Raw genomic sequence first — 20,682 nt, forward strand, 5'->3', positions numbered from 1 at the left:
AGTACCCAATCCTGCTCTTTTTTGAGCCAGGTCTCCATTATCACCACTACATCATATTCTCATGTGGCTATTTGCACCTGCAGCTCACCAACCTTATTTACCACACACATGCACTCTAAACCTATCTTAGACCTTCCCATTTTCTCTCTTAGTCTGATCCCACCTAAGACTGTACTATTTCTTACTCTAGTGCTCTCTGTCTCTCCCAATCCTTTGTGCACCTTGTTTCTCCTTTCTAAATCTACATCTTGGTGCCCATCTCCCTGCCAAATTAGTGTAAACCCTCCCCCACAGCACTAGTGAACCTCCCGCGAGGACATTTGTCCCAGCTCTGTTGAGGTGCAACCTGTCCGTCTTGAACAGGTCGCTCCTGCCCCAGAACTGATCCCAATGCCCCAAGAACCCAAAGTTCTCCCTCCTGCAACATGTCCCTAGCCATGCATTAACCAGCCTTATTTTCCTATTTCTGTACTCACTAGCACGTGGCACTGGGAGTAATCCAGAGATTACTACCTTTGAGGTCCTGCTTTTTAACTTCCTCCTTAACTCCTGAAACTCTAACTACAGGACCTCATCCCTTTCCTTCCCTATGTCGTTGGTACCCACACGGATCACAACTTCTGGCTGTTCCCCTTCCCTCTGCAGAATGTTCTGCACCCTCTCCATGATGTCTTTTACCCTGGCGCCATGGAGGCAACACACCATGCGGGACTCATGTCGACGGTCTCAGAAACGCCTGTCTGTCCCCCTGACTATCAAATCCCCTATGACTGCCACATTTCTACACTTCACTGTGCCCCCCTGTGCAGTCCTTTGCCCCATGGTGCCATGCTCAGAGCTGTACTCCTTCGAGGTGTCATCACCCTCATACTGGTTTGAGAGTGCCACACACCCAGGAGATTCCTGCACCGCCTGCCTCTTCCTACCCTTTCAGATGGCCACCCACTTGCTACCCTGAACTCTCTGAGGCTGCAGGATGACCACCTCCAGGAATGTACGATCCAGGAAACCTTCTGCCTCCCTTATGCTCTGTAGTGACTCCAGCTGCCCCTCAAGCTCAGAAACTCTCAGCTTGAGCTCGAGCAACTGGAGGCATTTCCTGCACATGTGGCCCTCCAGGACACATGGAGTGTCCTGCAGTTCCCACATGGCGCAGGAATTGCAGGCAATGGGTCTCAGCAACCTGTCCATTATATTTAGAAAACCTTTTTTTCTAAACGCCCTCTAGATACTCGATTATTGTTAATTTACTTACTGTTTACTTACCCCGATTAACCTCCCCTTTTATTCCGGGTCACTCAGAGCTCCTCCTCTCTGTTCACTGTCCTTCCCCCTCTCACCAAATTCTTAACTTCCCACTTGGTTCACAATCCACTCCGTCCGCAATGTACTTGGTGCTTCAGCCCTGATTGAGGCTGAGAAATCACTATATAGGAATTTACAATCATCAATCTGTGTTGTAGCCCTCCATGCGATGATGAATCAACACACCAAAGTACAGCTTACTAATTCACAGCACCACCGTCACCGGGTATAGACTGATTATCTTTCTTTTTTTGCAGGCCTTTCTGGAGATGGCATATCCTGAGGCAGCACAGGCTATGGTGCAATTCTATCAGCAGAAACCTCCTGTCATTAATGAGCAACAGCTACTTGTCCGCATGTCCAAGCAATACAAGGAACTCAAGTTGAAGGTAAGGTTATATCGAAATGTATAAACATACTTGAACCCAGGTACCAAGATAATCTGATCAACATAAGACACGATAAGGGTCGTTACAAGGGAAATAAAAATGAACACTTTGCAGTTTAAAGAAGTGAAGCATTCTCTTTTTATTAAGACGAATTCTCCTATAATTGGGAAAGGCTGAGGTACAGGTAGCTCTGTGACTGTTCTTTATTGAGAAACTTAAGTAAAGAGTCAAGGTCGATATTGAAGGACCAAGCTTGAAATGAGTAGAAGATTAGCTAGATCAAGAAGTAGTGGGTAGGTGAAGCTAAGCATAGGTTTTAAGCATACATTTTCTGGATGGTGGGGCTTGTACAGTCTCTCTCCGAGCAATGGAGTGCACATGACGAAGTGGTAAATTACCTGTTTTACAGCCAGTACGGAGGCTGCCTGCACCCTTGTACTGCAGCAGTATTCCAAGACCTACTGCAGCAAACTTCTACCTCCATTTCAGTGGGATACCAAGGCAAAGGCCGGGACCCGCCCTCGCCCCCGGCCCCCTCCGATATGCAAATGACCCCCAAAGACAGAAGATCAGCTGGAGTCTGGAGAACATCTCTTTGGCAAGTGGAAGTCCAGTCCCGTCCCGCCTGTGATGTGCCCCACCTCCGCAGAAGTAGAAAAACTAGGCCAATGAGTCTTGATCTCAACACAGTGAGGATGTAAAGAGCAGTAAAAGTGTGTTGGAGAGGTGTATTTGGAGCTTAGGAGGACTGCTGCTAATAGTGTACCAGAATAAGATGGAAGATACATGCCATCCCCTTCCCCAACCCACCAAGATGTAACATGTTGCTCCTCCACTGCTACAAACCAAATCAAGTTACAGGCAGCCACGGAATTTGAACTCCCTGCCTCCTGGAGAGGAGAGACATGCTCTTTCACTTGTGTCACACTGCCATCTGTTAATATTAAAAACAAGTGTATAACTAATCCCCCTACGGGAGTCCCTGCCTGGATCACATTTTGCATTCACATCTAATCTAGGGTGTAGAGAAATCTGACAAGTTGAGTATGGTCGGGTCTCACTCTGCTGCCCTCTTTATAACCTCACCCTCTTAAATCAGAAAATAAGTCAGCAGAACTAATATTTTCCAATGTTATTAACACCACCCTTCCTTTTCACTGTCCGCCAACACATTCACCAGAATAAATAAAGGCATCCTGTTGACTTTCCCTTTTGTTATACCACGAACCAATGAGTAGCGTAAAGAGCAGAGTGACTCTTTGGTTGGGCTATCAATAGAAGATGTTTATAGGTACTTATACCAATAGGTACTTAGCTATAGTGTTTCTCCCTGGTTGGCTGATAATTTTTAAAGTTTTAGTTTATGTATCAGCGTTTTGACAGAACTGCTCTGTGCAACAATATTGGAGCAGACACGCTGGAGCGATGTTACGTCTGAGCACCTTAGGAACATAGGAACAGAAATAGGCCATTCGGCCCCTCGAGCCTGTTCCACCATTCAATTAGATCATGGCTGATTTGTATCTTAACTCCATCTACCCGCCTTGGTTCCATAACTCTTAGTATCCTTTCTTAACAAAAATCTATCAATCTCAGTCTTGAAATTTTCAATTGACCTGGCCTCAACAACTTTATTAGCTGGAATGTTTGATGATAATCATGGGATGCTACTTGGCAGACACTTGAATGCCCACAGAACTCAGCCCCTTATCAGTTTGTAACAAAAATATATCTAGTATTGGTTATCGTACTGTGGAGTGGGATGTTCAGGGTGAAACCCCTGACACCTGACAGCACTCCCATACCTCAACTCCACCCATCACTCCATGAAATGGACGTGGCTGAGGTCTTACAATCAAAGATAATTTAAAATCAAAATTTAAACCATTACACGTGGGGGAGAGGTAGGGCAACCAAAGCCAGACCTCCCTGGATGATGAAAGAGGTAGAGGGTAAGATGAAACAGGAAAAGGGGGCGTGTGACAGATGTCAGGTTGATAATACAAGTGAGAACCAGGCTGAATATAGAAAGTACAGAGGAGAAGTGAAAAAGGAAATAAGAGGAACAAAGAGAAAGTACGAGAATAGACTGGCGACTACCATAAAAGGGAATCCAAACGTCTTCTATAGGCAGATAAGTAGTAAACAGGTTGAAAGAGGAGAGTGTGGCCGATCAGGGACCAAAAAGGAGATCTACGCATGGAGGCAGAGGGCATGGCTGAGGTAGTAAATGAGAACTTTGCATCTGTTTTTCGAACTGGAGGGAGGTGTACAGTGGTGTTCCCCAGGGGTCGGTACTAGGACCACTGCTTTTCTTGATATATATTAATGACTTGGACTTGGGTGTACAGAGCACAATTTCAAAATTTACGGATGACACAAGACTTGGAAGTGTAGTGAACAGTGAGGAGGATAGTGATAGACTTCAAGAGGATAAAGACAGGCTCGTTGCATGGGTGAACACATGGCAGATGAAATTTAACGCAGAAAAATGCGAGGTGTTACATTTCAGTAGGAAGAATGAGGAGAGGCAATATAAACTAAAGGGCATAATTCTAAAAGGTGTATAGGAACAGAGAGACCTGGGGGTATATGTACACAAATATTTAAAGGTCAGGTTAAGAGAGCGGTTAAAAAAGCATACGGGATCCTGGGCGTTATAAATAGAGGCATAGAGTACAAAAGCAAGGAAGTTATGATGAACCTTTATAAAACACTGGTTCGACCACAGCTGGAGTATTGTGTCCAGTTCTGGGCAACACACTTTAGGAAAGATGTGAAGGCCTTAGAGAAGGTGCAGAAGAGATTTACTAGAATGATTCCACGGATGAGGGACTTCAGTTATGTGGATAGACTGGAGAAGCTGGGGTTGTTCTCCTTGGAACAGAGAAGGTTGAGAGGAGATTTGATAGAGGTATTCAAAATCATGAAGGGTTTAGACAGAATAGATAAAGAGAAACTGTTCCCATTAGCGGAAGGGTCAAGAACCAGAGGACACAGATTTAAGGTGATTGTCAAAAGAACCAAAGGCCATGTGAGGAAAAGCTTTTTTACGCAGCAAGTAGTTATGATCTGGAATGCGCTGCCTGAAAGGGTGGTGGATGCAGATTAAATCTTGGCTTTCAAAAAGGAATTGGATAAATATTTGAAGAGAAAAAATTTGCAGGGCTATGGGGAAAGAGCGGGGGAATGGGACTAACTGGATTGCTCTTACAAAGAGTCGGCACAGGCTCGATGGGCGGAATGGCCTACTTCTGTGCTGCATCGATTCTATGTATCTATGATTCTACTTATCACTGGAGCGAAACTCTCTAGTACTGGAGTTACTTTCCTCTTTAACTGCACAAACAAGTGCGTGGACTATTCTCAAAATTACCTAGATTACTGCAACCCGCCATACCACTGTAGCACAGCCAAAAGGAGGTCTTCTGGAATCTACCAGTACATTAAACCCAAGCTGTATTTTGTAAATATCGGTGTAAACTTTATCCTTTTCTGCTGAAAATGACATTGGTCGTTCTGTGCTGCGCTGACAGGAGGTTTGATTTTTCAATTTTTGGCCTGGCGAGGTAGTAAATAAGACAGCAGCTTCACAGTAGACATAGATTAGTACAATGTACTGGTTTCCTTTTTCAGTTTCCATTGGTACAGTTTTGGTAGCGGTGTCGTCCATGTCTGCGGTAAAACTGCGGCAGAGTGTGAGAGTTCGAATGCCTAAACAGCAGGATATATTGGGGGTGCCAGAGTCACCAGAATGATACCAGGGCTAAAAGGGTTAAATTATGAGGACACGTTGCATAGACTAGTCTTGTATTCTCTTGAGTAGTTGAAATCTGGAACTCTCTCCCCCCAAAAGCTATTGAGGCTAGGTCAATTGAAAATTTCAAAACTAAGATTGATAGATTTTTGTTAGGCAAGAATAGTAAGGGATATGGAACCAAAGGCGGTATGTGGAGCTAAGACACAGATCAGCCATGATCTAATTCAATAGCGGAGCAGACTCGAGGGGTTGAATGGCCTACTCCTATTCCTATGTTCCTAGCGCTGTGGTACTCTGCAGTAAACCCGTTATCTGTGGGCTCCCCATTGCTATCAGAGGTCTGCTAACAACACATGTGATTATTACACCAGTGCTGATTTGCTGTTGGTACAAAACCACTCCTACTATAGTTATATGTCTGACAGCAACAGCCGCTGCTGACCATCTGTGTGATGGATTTAAAAAGGTCATTGGCAAGAATCTCACACCTTACAAGGGGAAGTATTGTTTCTTTAGCTTCCCTTACAGTGAACATGCCTTCAGTGTTAAAGAGTACGATTGCGTAGACACCAAAGCGAAAACTATATCCTGATTACCCGTTTAATAAGCTACTGTACGTCAGGGGAAATAGGAGTTTGAAGCATTGAATTAAAATATAATTTGGTGACAGGGCATTTTCATTTATATTCTTTAAACTCTCCTCAGAAACCAGGAAAGAATGTTGAGTCAATCATCAATGATATTAATTCTCAAAAGGAGAGGGAGATGCACAAAGACTGGGACAGGTAACGTAGTGTATTTTATTAACATCTTAACAAAGTTGTAACTACAGTCATTTTGAGTGTTCAAATAGTTTGTTTAAAATGGAGACCTGCTGGCAAAGTAAATACATATTACAATAAAAAACAAACACGGGGGGCGATTTTCACTTTGTACGGTCGCAGGACAGTGCAATTGTGCTGCCTGTCCTACGTCCTTCTCCGGAGGGTCGAACCATTGTGAGGGCTGAGCCTCATGTTCGTTTGATCGGTGAGCTGTGAGGGCTGAACCAGAACTCACCGGCAGCTCGCCGATTGGGGTGGGGGAGGGAAATCTTGCGGCTGCTCCGCGGAGCCCAGCTGGAAGTAATGGGTTGTTGTGGGGGGGGAGGCAATCGTAGGCAAAGTGTGGATGGGCCACCAGCGGATGGCAAGATTTTTGTGGGGCCAGGAGGAGCACTTATCACTTCTGATTGCGTTTTCTGAGCAGCCTGCAGTGGTCCCTTTAAGAACCACTGGTTAAGCCACTTAACTCTTGGTATCAATGGGTGAAGTAAGCGATGTAACCTCCAGTTGTTTTAAAGGCAATTTTAGTCGTTGGTTTATTGTACATCATGAAGGGGATTCATTTCTTCGGGTTATTTGAGGACATGATCCGCCCCCAGAAAATCTTGATATTTTGATACTTGATTTAGTGCATTTTTCTGGATTTTATCTACTAGTCAATCTCCTGTGGTGTAGCCACGGTCAAGTCTTCAAGTAAAGTGAGGTCAGAGGGTATGGGGTCATTGGACCATGACATGCAGATGGTTATTCAGTCCTCATTTTAAAGTCTTTCTGTCCTAGTCTCTATATAATATTTGATTTTATATTATTATTTATGGAAAGCAGAGAAGTAGAGCGGGTTGGAGAATTGGAGCTTCTCTGCAGTACAGGCTGAGTAACTGGGGCATGCAAAACTGAGACACTGCAGTGCCACCACTGGTCGGAGAGTGTTTAACATGACAAGTTGCCTTTATAACTGTGGACATAGATGAAAGAAATAACTTGCATTTTGTAGCACCTTTCACGTCCTCAGATTATCCCAAAGCGCTTTATAGCCAATTAAGTGGCTTTGAAGTGTAGTCACCATTGTATTGTAGGCAAATGCAGCAGCCATTTTGTGCATAACAAGGTCCCAGAAACGGACCAAATAATCTGTTTTTAGTGATGTTGGTTGAAGGATAAATGTTGGCCAGGACACTGGGAGAATTCCCCTGCTTTTCTTCAAATATTGCTGTGGAATATTTTAGATCTGCCTGAGAGGGCATCCAAAAGGTGTCACCTCTGACAGTGCAGCACTCCCTCAGTATTGCATTGAAGCCTGGATTATGCCCTGAAGTCTCTGGAGTGGGGCTTGAAACCCAGCCACAAAATCTGATTCGTACAACTTAAGCCACAATGATCTTGTGGCCTCTCTGAATAAGAATACTGAACCAGTGCCAATTTGAACTGAATTCTGAGCAATTTTCTATTAATAATCTAAAAACAATAGGAACCACATTGAGAATGACCAAATTTGTTTCATGTAGATCTCCTACTGACTGTGACATTACTGTACCAGCTATCCGCATTTGAAAATATTTGTGTTGTTCGGAAAACTATACCACAAGTAAAGTACTGAAGGCTTTTGTGGATATTTTGTCACTATATATTGGTTTTTCAATTGGACCATTCCTTGTTACAGATTTCCATTGGAAAGGACCAGGTCCCGCAGTCCCCTTACCCGGTCACTCAGCCCTAGGATGGAATCCCATAGCCCAAGCTTGACTTCCTGTTGTTCTTCCCAGCGTTCCTCAATGAGCCCCCGCAGGAGCAATCTGAGCCCTATGGCAACCAACAGGGGAGAACGGAATGATGGGATGGAAAGAAAAGGATCACGGGACTACCTTTCTCACAAAAGAAAAGAGGAAAAAAATGAATCCCTACTAAGGAATTATTGTGAACAGAATAGAGATGGAACTGACAAGTGGGGTTATGACAGAAAACAGTATTTAAAACCAAGTGGACGATCTAGTCCAAAATCATTGGAGGACAGAGGAGATGGTCACCAAGGCCATAAAGATAAATATGCAAAATCCAGCCTTCAAAACCCAATTCCATCCCAGTCTAAGTACAAGATCCGAAATGAAGAGGATTATAAGAAAGAACAAAAGCTTAAATCAGTAAGGAGTCAACACTCGCCACGGACTAAAGGGAAAGATAATGAGCTCCTCCAGCGATCAGGCAAGAGAAGAACTGCAAGCAGCCAAGATCAGACCGAGGACAAAGGTGAATATGACAGTCTGAGATCCCCAGCTCAGATAGACAGACTCCACATAGCCATTGAAAAGGATGAAAAGAGCGAATGTGCTGAAGAGAAACAAAAGGGAGAGGAAGATGGAACATCTGACACTGAGGTAAGAATGAAATGCCATGGCCATTGACCAATGTAGGGAATTACTTCTGTCATTGATTGTCACCTGCCACTTTTCTTGATAAGTCCCGTCTCCTGTAGATTTCTATTTTAATCTGATTATATAATTTTTATAGTCAATTCATAATTACTACCACTCTATAGAAACCCAAACTTTCAGAGTTTTTAAAGAAAGGAAGAAAGAAAGAAGTTGCATTTATACAGTGCCTTTCACAATCTCAGGACGTCCCATGGCTCTTTACAGCAATTAAGTACTTTACTTCCTTGTCACCCATTGAGATGAAAGAGTTGACACCCCTTGCTCAATAGGCAATGTGGTGAAAATCTTTAGATACAGTAGTTACAACAAGTCACTGCAAAAAGAATCTGACTTATTTTGCATTTATTTCGTTGCTAAATGATTCACCTTGTATGATTCTCTGAAAACAGCTACATCATATTAGACTATTAGTTTGTGCTAATCTGGTGTGTAATCAAAGTGCAATAGACACAAGATCATTATACTTATAAAAGTTACAAAACCCTTTGAATATTTTTCTTTACCTCATACATGTATCTGTAAGTTCTAAGTATAAGAATAGCAGAACTCATTCCACATTCTATAATTATTCACCAATAATGAGTACAATGTTTTTTTGTATGTTTTCCAAAAACACCATGATAATTTTTTTAAATGTTTTTGCAAATTATGTGCTCATCAGGTTGAGGGATGCTAACAGGGGAAATGGAAACATTGCCTCTTTCAGGCACCCGGTGTCCACATAAAACACCCCTGGATCAAGCATAGCGCAGTTGGATGTAGGACAAACTCTTCTTTCTCTTTCCCAATATTGTTCCTCAGCCCCAACTTTAGTAGTGTGACCTTTTTTTCCCACACCAGTCATTCTGTGGCAGTTTTGTATTGTGAGTCCATGCCTGCTGAGAACAGAGAGAGACGATCCAAACTCATCTCACGTAGCTCTCTTACAGTAACAGTCAGAAGCGCCTCATTTACCTTTGGCATATATTTTATTCTTGGTCAAGTCAAGGCACAATCACTCCGTTGTTATCATTGTAGGTTGATGAAGAAGACAGTCAGTGTTTTAGGAAACAGTCCTCGTCACCTCTGAGCAGCGGAAGATCACAAGAACCTGAGCCAGAAAGAAACACAAAGGAGCAGGTATGTCCTAGTGATTGGTTCACAAGTTAGCTGTTGTTAGCAGATTTCTCCCGTTACCGTTGCAATTATGGGTTGTTAATCCATCAACAATAACCTCCGCTTGATTCTAGCCCAAGTGGTTATAAAAAGCAAGTTTAATAGATTGACTTACAGCAGAATTGTACGACAGCTGTCTTCAATGTTACATTCAACAGTATTATAGTTATAATACAACTGTCTACAGATTACATTAATGACAAGCAATCAATACGACCTGATCTGTCCACCGAACCCAAGTTGATCAGACTTAGCCTCCGCGGACTGCCTGTGACAATGGACTTCCAACCGTCCCCTCTTGAGAGCTCTAATTTTTGGGAGGGAGCATGCCCTATCTTTATATTATTCGGCTGCGTTGTTCTGTACATAAGCACTGCTGGTCTTATCTCCTGTTTGTAAACCATCCGACTGTGCCGACTCTCCAAAAACCACCAAGGATTGTTTGATGTCTTAGTGTTTACATAGCCTTTCACCATTATCAGGTCTTAGTACGTTTATACTAGGTGAGGACAACCTGTCTCTTGAATCTTACTGTTTTTCACCATTCCAATGCTTCAGCACTCTTTCAATGACCTCTTGGGTTTCTGTCAGATCTTTGCCCTTTTTTCTTCTATGCTTGTTTTCAACCATATTCTTACAGTCCTTCCTCTTGAACCTGAGTGGAACCACTCTGGTTCAATTATAGCATCTAGAAATGGGTCATCTCTTGACCTTGGAGTGTTTATAGTTCTGAAGTATTGGCATGCTCTGTCTCTGACAAACTGTCATTCATACACACACCGAGACACAACTTTGCCCCCCTCCGATTAACAGCACCCTCTTGCTAAATGTTTGGGAGCTTTATGCGAGCTTTGCGAGATGGGATATTAACCCTGCTTGGCTCTTGGTTCCAGCCAGGTTCAATTTTCACTTTATCCCTCAACTATCTCCTTGGTCTTGCCTAAGATCATCTTGAGTTTACATAAGCCCGTATAAAGATATACATATTGCTTCTACATTTCATTTGGTTAATATTACGCATTACGATTAGAGTATATCAGATTATCAAGAAAACTGTATTATGCCCTCATCCTGTTTAGTTTCTGTACTCCATACTTGAGAGAGCCCTTCGACCTGGCTCCATGTTTCCCTCTTCAATTTGATGAAGGTTCATTTAAGCAATCTGTACATGATAATTACCAACAACAACTGTAAAATAATTAACAGTTACTCAATAATTTTCATCCACGGGTGTATTGATATATTATTTACGTGCTGCCACCATGATTTCCTTCCTAACCCCTCAATTTCTTCTTCCACGTTCTGATTTTCCTGATATAGCTGGTACAGATGTCTTACTGAGATCTTAGTTCGTTCTAAGATCTCCTTTCTTTTAAGTGTCAAGGGGGGAATCAGATATCCATATCGAATCGGCAATTTGTCAGTGGCTGAAAGCATATCACTGTGATGTTAGTAACGTCATGTCTGACCACTGGTAACAGGACCTCATGATCTATCTTGGCGACCTGTGTAGGTTCAAAACAAAAAGAGTGGGTGACGCGGCAGCTGAGGGGTCCATACTCAAAAGAGATTGCGGGTATTGTGACACAATAGCGTCCCTGCCTGACATAACTATGCTTAGTTTGTCTTGGGTGCCACCTTGTCACGGACATGATACAATTGGGGGTTTCTTTGTTCTATGCAAATTCACGTGCTGGTTTATTCGTTTCCATTAGATCATTTCGACACATTGACGTGTCTTTGATTAAGGAGCATCCTGCCATGTCTGGAGCTGTCCATATTTCACTAATCTGTACCACGTATGGTGGGAAGGGGTGATATTCCTTATGAATTTGCCCTTCCAATACCCCAATTGATTCTACTGCCCATACCTTTACGGCTAGATGGGCTTCCAAGATTGATAGTGCGATAACCACACCCTTGGGCTTTTCATCACGCCGGTGAGATGTGGCCCATACCCTGCCCAACCTTAATTCACAGGTGGGATGTGTGGAAGTTATTACTTTCCATTTTGTGAGCTGTTCTCCTGACACAAAGGTGGGGATATGGTTGTTCTCGATATCATCCAGTCTCTATTGTATTTGGGACAAAACAAATGCTCCATACACACTTCAAGCGACTCCCTTTGAGGCATCATTTGAAGCCTGGCCATCCTCCTTGATGAGTTTGTTAATTTTCTCCTGGATTCTCTGGTCATTAGAAACCAAGTCAGTCACTGAGAACAACACTTGTCTAACCTCCCCTCTGGTCGACTAGCATTTGGTTTTCCTTCAGCAAAATTCCTTACAGCTGCCATTGCAGCTTCTCATCACTCTCCGCCAGTGACTTGATATCCATCCTATTCCACCCGGCAGTGCCCCTCACAGCTCCAATACCCAGCCATTCGGACACTCTTGGTGGAAAAGCGACCCACTAATGGACTCATAATAACCGTTCCTCTGCTCTACCCCCCTCCCCACCTTTTACGGCATCGGGAGGGGGGTAGAGCAGAGGAACGGTTAACCTCATTTGTTGTGGCAGGGGCAGGGGCTGGAACTCGACCCCGGAAGTTCTGGAGCATACGCTTTATCAACTGTTTGTAAAAGGTCACATATGTTGGGTTGCAGTGTCTTTGGTACGGACACATTATCAAAGTTAAACACCACCGGAAATATTTCATATCCCACGTCATTAAATAGATTTTGTCCTGTATCTCGAGCTATGAGTCCATTAGTGGGTCGCTTTTCCACCAAGGGACAGGTGTGCTTTTGGGTCATCTTCCTTGGCATCTTGTCCTTTCGTATTTGTAACTGTACAACATTTAACTGTACGTTCCTCATGTCATAGCACGTCCCGACAAAAGGGGTTACACATGGCCTTTCATTATTACAGTGACAGGGACATGTGCCCTTCTCGGTGAGCCAGAACCCAGGCCAGCATAGATTATGTCCTTCCTGATTCCACTTGGACCCCCCTTGACTCCTCTTCCAGAATATGGGTGGTGGCTGTATCTCGGCCACTGTGTCCAGTGAGCCTGCAGCCGAACGTACAAAGGGGCAGCTGCGTAAAATGCAAACCCCTTGTCCTTCCGTCACTTAGCCCTAGTCATTGATGCGTTGTAAGTAGAGTTGCCGTACCAACCACCATACCAGACAGTATGTAAGAACCACGATGTCTGTGGGCCGGAAGTGTTGGTAATGGCACTACCTCTGTTTACCGAGAGTGTACATTGATGTCTTCTGCCCAGGTATCCAAGGCCAATGTATCTTCCATCTTTGTCCACCCATCTCTTTTGCATGTGAGGGTTTGTTATCAGAAATATAACTGTTGTTGCTATCACCATCCTTTAGGCTCCTATCCTTCTCACGGCAGTATCTCTCCCTCTCTCTCTCTCTCTCTCTGCGCAGTTGGTATGTCAGTCACTTTAGGTTGCTTGTTGAATCTGGTTAGATCAATGAGTAAATGTTAGCATCAGGGTATATATCATAGTGAGGCAAGGGGTTAAAACCCTTGATCATTTTGAATTTAAAAACCCCAGGCAATGCCCTTGGATTAGGGAAAGGGGTAATGTTGCTCCGATGGAACATTTGAACAGAGCCAATTTAAAACAACCTGCAGAGGCCTTTTTGGTTTGCAAGGCACAATTGATGAAAAAGAAAGGGAGTACCACAGGAAACCTTGGAATCACATTCCATAGAACTGATATCAGACAAAAATATCCAAAAACCTACTGAGGCAGCCATTGCAAAACCATGGGAAAAGACAGGTCGTCATGGCAACACTGATAAGGGGGGCCTGCCACATTCCATAATGTCTGGAAAACACAGGGAATCATTGCACCTAGTCTCCAGTGAGACAACTGTTAATCATCAAAGCCCAGTCATGATTGAAACCTGGCAACAGTGGGTGATTGGCTAAAATGACATTATTCCTAATTCATTGATGCCCCAAAGGGCAGAACAATATAAAAGAAGACATCAGGATTGAATTGGTACTGCAGCCAGGTGGGAACCTAATGAAACTGACCTACAGGAGGGACATCCAGCAACAAGACTTTAAAAGCTCCGAAAGATTTGATTAAAGTTATTGGGTCTGGGAGCAGAAACCCTTGCTTTTTAAGGTGATGTGTATTACTTGATTTGCTTGCTGCTTGTTTAAGGGTAGAATACGGTTGCATGCATTTCTTGACCTTGCTTCACGCCTGTGTGAACCATAACAACCCTAAATAATTACTTTTGATTAACGAAACTACCATGAGTGGGGACTTTCGTTGTCTGCCTATTCATCCAGGTTTGAAGAACCACTGAAAAAAATAGGCAAATTATTGACTTCTGAGTCGGGGATTGATTGGCACCCTCTTTACTTTCCTTGTTGGTTGTAGTCGAGGGTGTGGCACGTTACAGACATAGTTGCCGGAGGCCATCGACTGTGGTGGTGCCATGGGTCAAGCTCGAAGCCCCCCCGGTCTGTTATGATCATAGGCTCAGGGTGCGGCCACCGTTCGTCTACAGTTTCCAGTATTCTGGTGCACGTGCTATCTGACTGACCTTTTAATTCTGCTCCCTTGTAGGATTTTAATTGATGGATGTGGACCCATTGATCTCCTGCTTTTCGGTTTTTACCTTGACAATGCACTTTATATACACTGGGACTGACTTTGACTACTATGGGATAGGGGCCTTCAAATTTGGGTTGCCATTTGCCTGGAGGCGGGTAGATGTGGATCATCACCTGGTCTCCGATGTTAAATCCCATGATGTTGGGTTCAGGATGTGCAGAGTGACCTGCTCAGGCATACCCTAGGTTCCGGCAGCCGCTGGGTGTGTTTGGACCAATTGTTTCTGCAGTTTTTGCATTCTGTTGTCCATTTCCACCCCATCTAATTGAGGCTGGGACATACGGCCCGCCACCCATACTTCTGGCAGGTGCATTTTGTGGCCAGTCATTATCTCACATGGAATGTACCGGTACATTTTCCCAGGTTACCTCGGATAGCCTTAAGAATCAGTGGCAACAGGGTATCCCATTGTGTGCCTGATTTGGATAGAGCCTTTATCAATCGGTTTTTAATTGTGCAGTTCATTCGCTCTACAAACCCTGAAGATTATACGGGATGTGAAATCTGGTATCTATGCCTAAAATCCTGCAGGTCTCTCTCATCACCTGTCTGGTGAAATGAGTGCCTTGGTCTGATTTGATTGTGTTGGGCGGACCCCATTGGGTGAATGCTTGCTCAATGAGGACTTTAGCCGTTTGAGTGGCAGCAGCCTTATTAACTGGAAAGGCTTTTACCCATTTGGAAAAACAATCTACCACTACCAAGGCGTACTCCTTGCCTCGTGAGGTCCTTTTTAACAGTCCGATATAATCAGTCTGCAGTGTACCACATGGTCCTGGTGTGGCCTTTATATGCCCTTTTGGCACCTTTGTTTCAGGGTCATATTGTGTAGATATTATGCATTGGTTCATGACTGCTGTCACATCTGTTGTTATATTCAGGCACCATATTGTTTCAAGCAGTCGTTGAACCAAGCTCTCTCCCCTCTGATGTCCGCTGGACATATGCGTCCATCGGACAATTTTCTTTTCTGATTTCTGTGGAGATGTTCATTCAGTTTTGATAATGTACCAATTCATCGGTGTCCAGGGTGATGTAGTCCCCATTTTTAGGACATCTCTGAGGCCAAGGGCCTGTGCCCTGTACGGCAGCCTGCAGCGGCTGGATCAAACGATCCTTGTTTTGCAAATCTACCAAATTTAACTGTTCACAAGCCACTCAGACAGGAGCCATCCGAGGTCGCTCGCTAATGGGCGGGGCCCACCATTCGCCGCTCTGCTGGAAAGCTTTAGCCAATAAATCAGATTTTCCATTTTCTGCCGCCCATGGCGGGTTTTTAGAATGTGCTTTACTTTTACAATAGCTACCAAATGTGTTTGATTTTGGGCCAGTTCCAAAGTTTTTTGCAAGAGATCAGCGGTGGGTAATGGCTTTCCATCCGCTGAGGTGAATCCTCGTTTCTTCCAGATAGGTAAATAATCAGTCAGTGATTTTTTAAAAATTCGTTCATGGGATGTGGGTGTCGCTGGCGAGGCCGGCATTTAGTGACAAGCAAGTAATACAGGCTGTCAGAGAAAGTGGTCAGGGTTCGTTCCCCTATGTCCATCTGGAGGACATAGGCGACTGCAGCTAATTCAGTTTGCTGTGCTGATCGGCCTCCAGTTAAATTAACGGATTTCTCAATTTCTAGCTCGGGCACATAAATACCAAATCCGGATCTAGGCCTGTTTGGGGTCCTGATGCAAGACCCATCCAGGAAAACATACACTGAATCCGTAACTAGGAATGCTAAAAAGGGACCCTCACATGTTTCGGAAACTTCTAGGGTACACTCATGAGGTTGCCCTGGAATCAGTAGGCCAGCCGTTAGGTACAGGGGTGTGTGCTTGTGGCACACTTCTAGATTCCGTTCCTGTAACCCAAGCATCCGGTGAGCTTTTTGGTTACTGCACACCGTACCATCATTTAATGCACCTCTCAGTAACAACTCAGGGGGGTGGGGGGACAGGGGTTGTGGGCGGTCAGAAGTACAACTTTATCTAATCCGATGATATCGGCAAATTTGTTAGTGGCCCAGTAGACAGTTAAAAGGTGTTTCTTGCAGGCGGTGAATGTCTGTTCCACCGATGACAGTTTTCGAGAGGCTTATACCACAGGCTCCTGAAAACCATGTCGTTCTTGGAGCAAAACAGCAGCCACCGCAATGTCGCTGTTCGTTACTTCAGGCGAGTATGGCTCGCCAGGCTGGGGTCGCGGCTATAGCTTGTTTCAAACACACAATCGCTTCTTCCTGTGGGGGACCCCATTCCCACGTTGCCCCCCTTAAGCAGGGCGTACAGTGATGTGGTTTTAGTCACAAAGTCCTCAATAAAGTTTCAGTGATATCCTACCAGCCCCAAAAATGACCGGAGAGTCGGTACATCTGTTGGGATGGGGGTGGCGGCTACAGCAGCTGCTTCATAGGTGGTAAACTTTCTGAACCCCGGAGTTAAAGTCACTCCTAGATAGTCGACCTGGTCACAGGCCACTTGTGCCTTTTTTGGGTTTAACTTTAATCCACTCATTGTGATCACTTCTAACAGTTCTTTTAACAGATTGTAATGTTGTTCCATAGTCTCAGTGTGTAACCAAATATCATCCACATACTGTACTATTGCCAATTTGTCAGAAAATTCGGTCAAGGTTTCTTTCAACATCTGGTGAAAAATGGAGGGGGAGTTGTGAAATCCCTGTGGAAAACAGTTCCAGGTATACTGTCGCTCCCATGGGGTGAAAGCAAATTTATACAGGCACTAATGGTCAAGGGGATGGACCAGAATCCATTTGAAATGTCTAAGACCATAAATATCTTCGATTTGGACGATGTTTTCATCAATGTCTCAGGGGAGGAGGCCACTGTCAGGGATACTGCTGGACAGTATTTGTTAACCTCTCGGTAATCAATGGTTAACCGTTATGAGCCATCGGGTTTTCGCACGGGGCAAATTGGGGAGTTGCAAGTGCTTGCTGTCTTTCTCAGGACTCCCTGTTCAACCAGTGACTCCACTCCCCTCGCTATCGGTATCTCCACTTCCTTTAGGAAACAGTATTGTCGGGCTGGTCAGGGCGGGTCAGGTCCCTCAATCTGTACTAATCGGCCGCATTGATTTTGTGTTGTGCCCAGCAGGGGGCGGCCTTTAACAGTTGATCAAATTCTCTCCGTTCGTGTCGGAGACATCGTGCTACGTCATATTGACCTTGTTCGTCCTGTCTGGTCCTGGTCTATCAGCAGCCCTTCTTGCGGAGAGTCTGCACCCATTTGCCACAAACACATATTTACCATGTCCACCGCCCCATTGCTCTTTCCCATCCAATCTACTCCTAAGATACCGTCCTCCGTCTCCTGGTGTTTTTGAGTCCACACTACCGTGTGGCGAGTGTTTACATCTGCTACTGTGACTTCTGTCTCTACCATCCTCCCCGTATCTCCTCCTCTAAATCCCCCTAACTCTATTGTGCCTTGAAGCTCAAATTGTTGGTCCAGTGCACTCCATACCACGGTATGTGATGCAACAGTATCTACTAGCAAAATTTTTGGGCGGCCTCTAACCCGTGCTTCGTTTTTCAGGCACTACGTGGCCTCCTAAAGACCCAAAATGATGTCCAGAATGCATGCGCACGCTTCTAGCATGACGTGGGCCTGACGCCATTTTGGTAAAGGCGTTTGCGCATGCGCAGATAACGAATGCTGCCACCATGTAAAGTAGGGAGAACATGCGTTAGATCAGTGTGCAACGCCGATTTAAAGGGATAGACACCATTTTGGCACTCAACACTCCAGTCAATGAACTTTCTTAACCATGAATAGCTGAACATGTCTTAGATGACTTGGAGTACCTCCCACTAACAAGGGATCATGCAGATGTTGCAGGTTAGTGGCTGGATTACTGCTACTGGCTGCTGGTACAATTGTACGTGTTTGTTGAAGCTTCCTATACTTGGATAGAGTTGCTATAGTATATAAAGAGCGGTTAGGCAGATCCTGCATTACTGTAGGTGTCATTTACAACAGAGTACTGAACAAGATTCCTGGCAACCATGGGTGGCCTGCTAGGGCTTCCGCTGGGCATCGAACACGAGTGGGAGTATGCAGAGAGGCCATGCAGAGCAGGTCAAGCTGCGAGGAGAGGGAGGAGGAGGTGCAGGGCACTGACCAGGAAGCCATCTCCCATGAGGGCCTTCAGGGAGCAATACTCTCACCTCAACACGAGCGATGGTCTGTGCATCCGACGGCTGCAGTTCACCAGAGGTTGTGACGGAGGTTTGTCAATTGCTGCAGCCACAACTGCAGCCTCAGAGCAGGGCAAGGTCAGCATTCCCTGTGGCTGTCAAGGTAACCGTGGCGCTGAACTTTTACATCTCTGGATCCTTTCAGGCCTCTGCTGGCAATATGTGTAACACCTCGCTATTTGAGTGCACGGCTGCACAAGGGAGGTCACGGAGGCTCTGCACAAGCTGCGCAACAGGTTCATCACATTCCCTATTGACAGAGAGAAGCAGAACGAGTGAGCACAAGGGTTTGCTCGCATTGCAGGCTTCCCCCATGGTGCAGGGTGCCACTGACTGCACCCCATATAGCCATGCGTGCTCCACATCTCAACTCTGCCATCTTTATGAACAGTAAGGGGCTCCACTCCCTCAACATGCAGCTGGTTGCGACCTTCATTCTGCAACGGTCCAACGTCCCAACTATCTTTGCACCGGCTCGGCAAGTCAAAGGCCGGCTACTGGGCGACACGGGCTATCCCCTCATGAGGTGGCTCGTGATTCCAGTCAGGCACGCACGCACACGTGCAGAGCAGGCATGCAACGAGAGCCATGTGACCATACAGAACATTGCCGAGCGCAGCGTAAGCCTCCTAAATCAACGCTTGCGCTGCCTGGCCTGTTCTGGTGGAGCCCTGCAGTACTGCGCTCAGCGGGTGTCAAGATTCGTATGCTGCACTACCTCGCCCTTATGCGGGATCAGCCCTTGCCTATCTGCCAAGAACCTGAGCCAGAGGCAGAGGCGGAGGAGGAGGAGTTGGAGGAGACAGAGGAGGAAGTGGGGGAAGATTCAGGGAGGCAACAAGTTGCACAGGCCCTGTCTGCCTGGGCTCTGCGTGCTCACCTTATTCGTGAGCGATATCACTAACCTCAACGACACCTCCCAGGTCAGCAACGGTCCTACACTCCCCACCCGTCCTCTCCCACATGACCATCATATGATTACACATTGCTTCCTCTCGCAGCTCATCACATAAATAAAAGCCACCACCGACTGCGACTTCAAATCCAAGTTTATAACGTAACACATTAACTGTAGTAGCAAACATTAGACTATTCACCCTAGTCCTCCTACGAGGTGCATCCCCAGTGGCTGGAGCATGGGTGGTGGAAGGCTGCTGACCTTCAATTGTGGAGAGTGCAGATGGCCTTGGAGGACGACCTCGAGCAGCTCTGGGCCGGGAGGGCCCGGTTTCAAACTGCACCATCTCGGCCTGGACTGCAGCAGTCTGGCCCGGCTGGCTGACAGGCAACAACAAGGGCACTGGCGGAGTGGCAGGGGTGGGAGCAGGAATGCTGTCATCTGGAGAGAGAACAGCGGGTTCGACCGCCATGGCGCCACTGCCACTCACACGGGGCGGCGCCTCAGCACTCCTGGCGATCAGCTGGAGAACAGATTGCTGGAGTTCTGTGACGACCTGGAAGCCCCGTTCCACAGTGGTCCACAGAGCCACGATAGCAGCAGTCTGCACTTCCAAAGCATCAGTCTGAGCTGCCATAGTAGCAGTCTGAGATTTAACTGAAGCTTGCACACCTTTGATGATATCGGTCTGTTCTGCAATGGAAGCTGCAACATCGGCCATCAGACGCTGCATCATGGTGGCTTCCACAGGTGTGCAGATGGAGGTCACCACCCGTTCCATGTGGGTAAGGATGGGTTTCAAGCTCTGCGCAAAGCCCTGTGCCAAGTTCGAGCTGGACTCCTCCATGCCCCTTGACATTGTGCGCGGGCTTTCTGGCAGGCTTTCCAGTGCCCCAAGCATTTGGTGGTGTACGTCCATCAGCCGTCTTCTGTAGCCTGGCCCATCAAAGTCATTATCTGACGCCTTGGCAGCAGAACCTCCGGCGAGCTGGCACCTGCGGTATCCGTTCCCCCAACCCCGGCTCCTGTGCACTTGTGCCCGATGTCTCACCACGTGCCGATCCCTCCTCTAAGCTAGCCTCTACAGTACGCGCAGTGTCAGTATCTGAGCTGGTG

General features: G+C 45.7%; 1 protein-coding gene across 2 annotated transcripts in view; it reads left to right on the forward strand.

The window, feature by feature from the left end:
• Window positions 1-20,682, forward strand: part of rbm20 (RNA binding motif protein 20) — a 191,741-nt gene that overhangs the window by 137,954 nt on the left and 33,105 nt on the right. For both annotated transcript variants that reach the window (XM_068002111.1, XM_068002112.1), the window contains exons 7-10: window positions 1,563-1,694; window positions 6,160-6,239; window positions 7,939-8,650; window positions 9,725-9,826. In XM_068002111.1, coding sequence (XP_067858212.1) covers window positions 1,563-1,694; window positions 6,160-6,239; window positions 7,939-8,650; window positions 9,725-9,826 — 1,026 coding nt within the window. The remainder of the gene's footprint in view (window positions 1-1,562; window positions 1,695-6,159; window positions 6,240-7,938; window positions 8,651-9,724; window positions 9,827-20,682) is intronic.

Source organism: Heptranchias perlo, chromosome 21, assembly GCF_035084215.1.
Source record: "Heptranchias perlo isolate sHepPer1 chromosome 21, sHepPer1.hap1, whole genome shotgun sequence".
In the NCBI taxonomy this organism is placed as follows: domain Eukaryota; kingdom Metazoa; phylum Chordata; class Chondrichthyes; order Hexanchiformes; family Hexanchidae; genus Heptranchias; species Heptranchias perlo.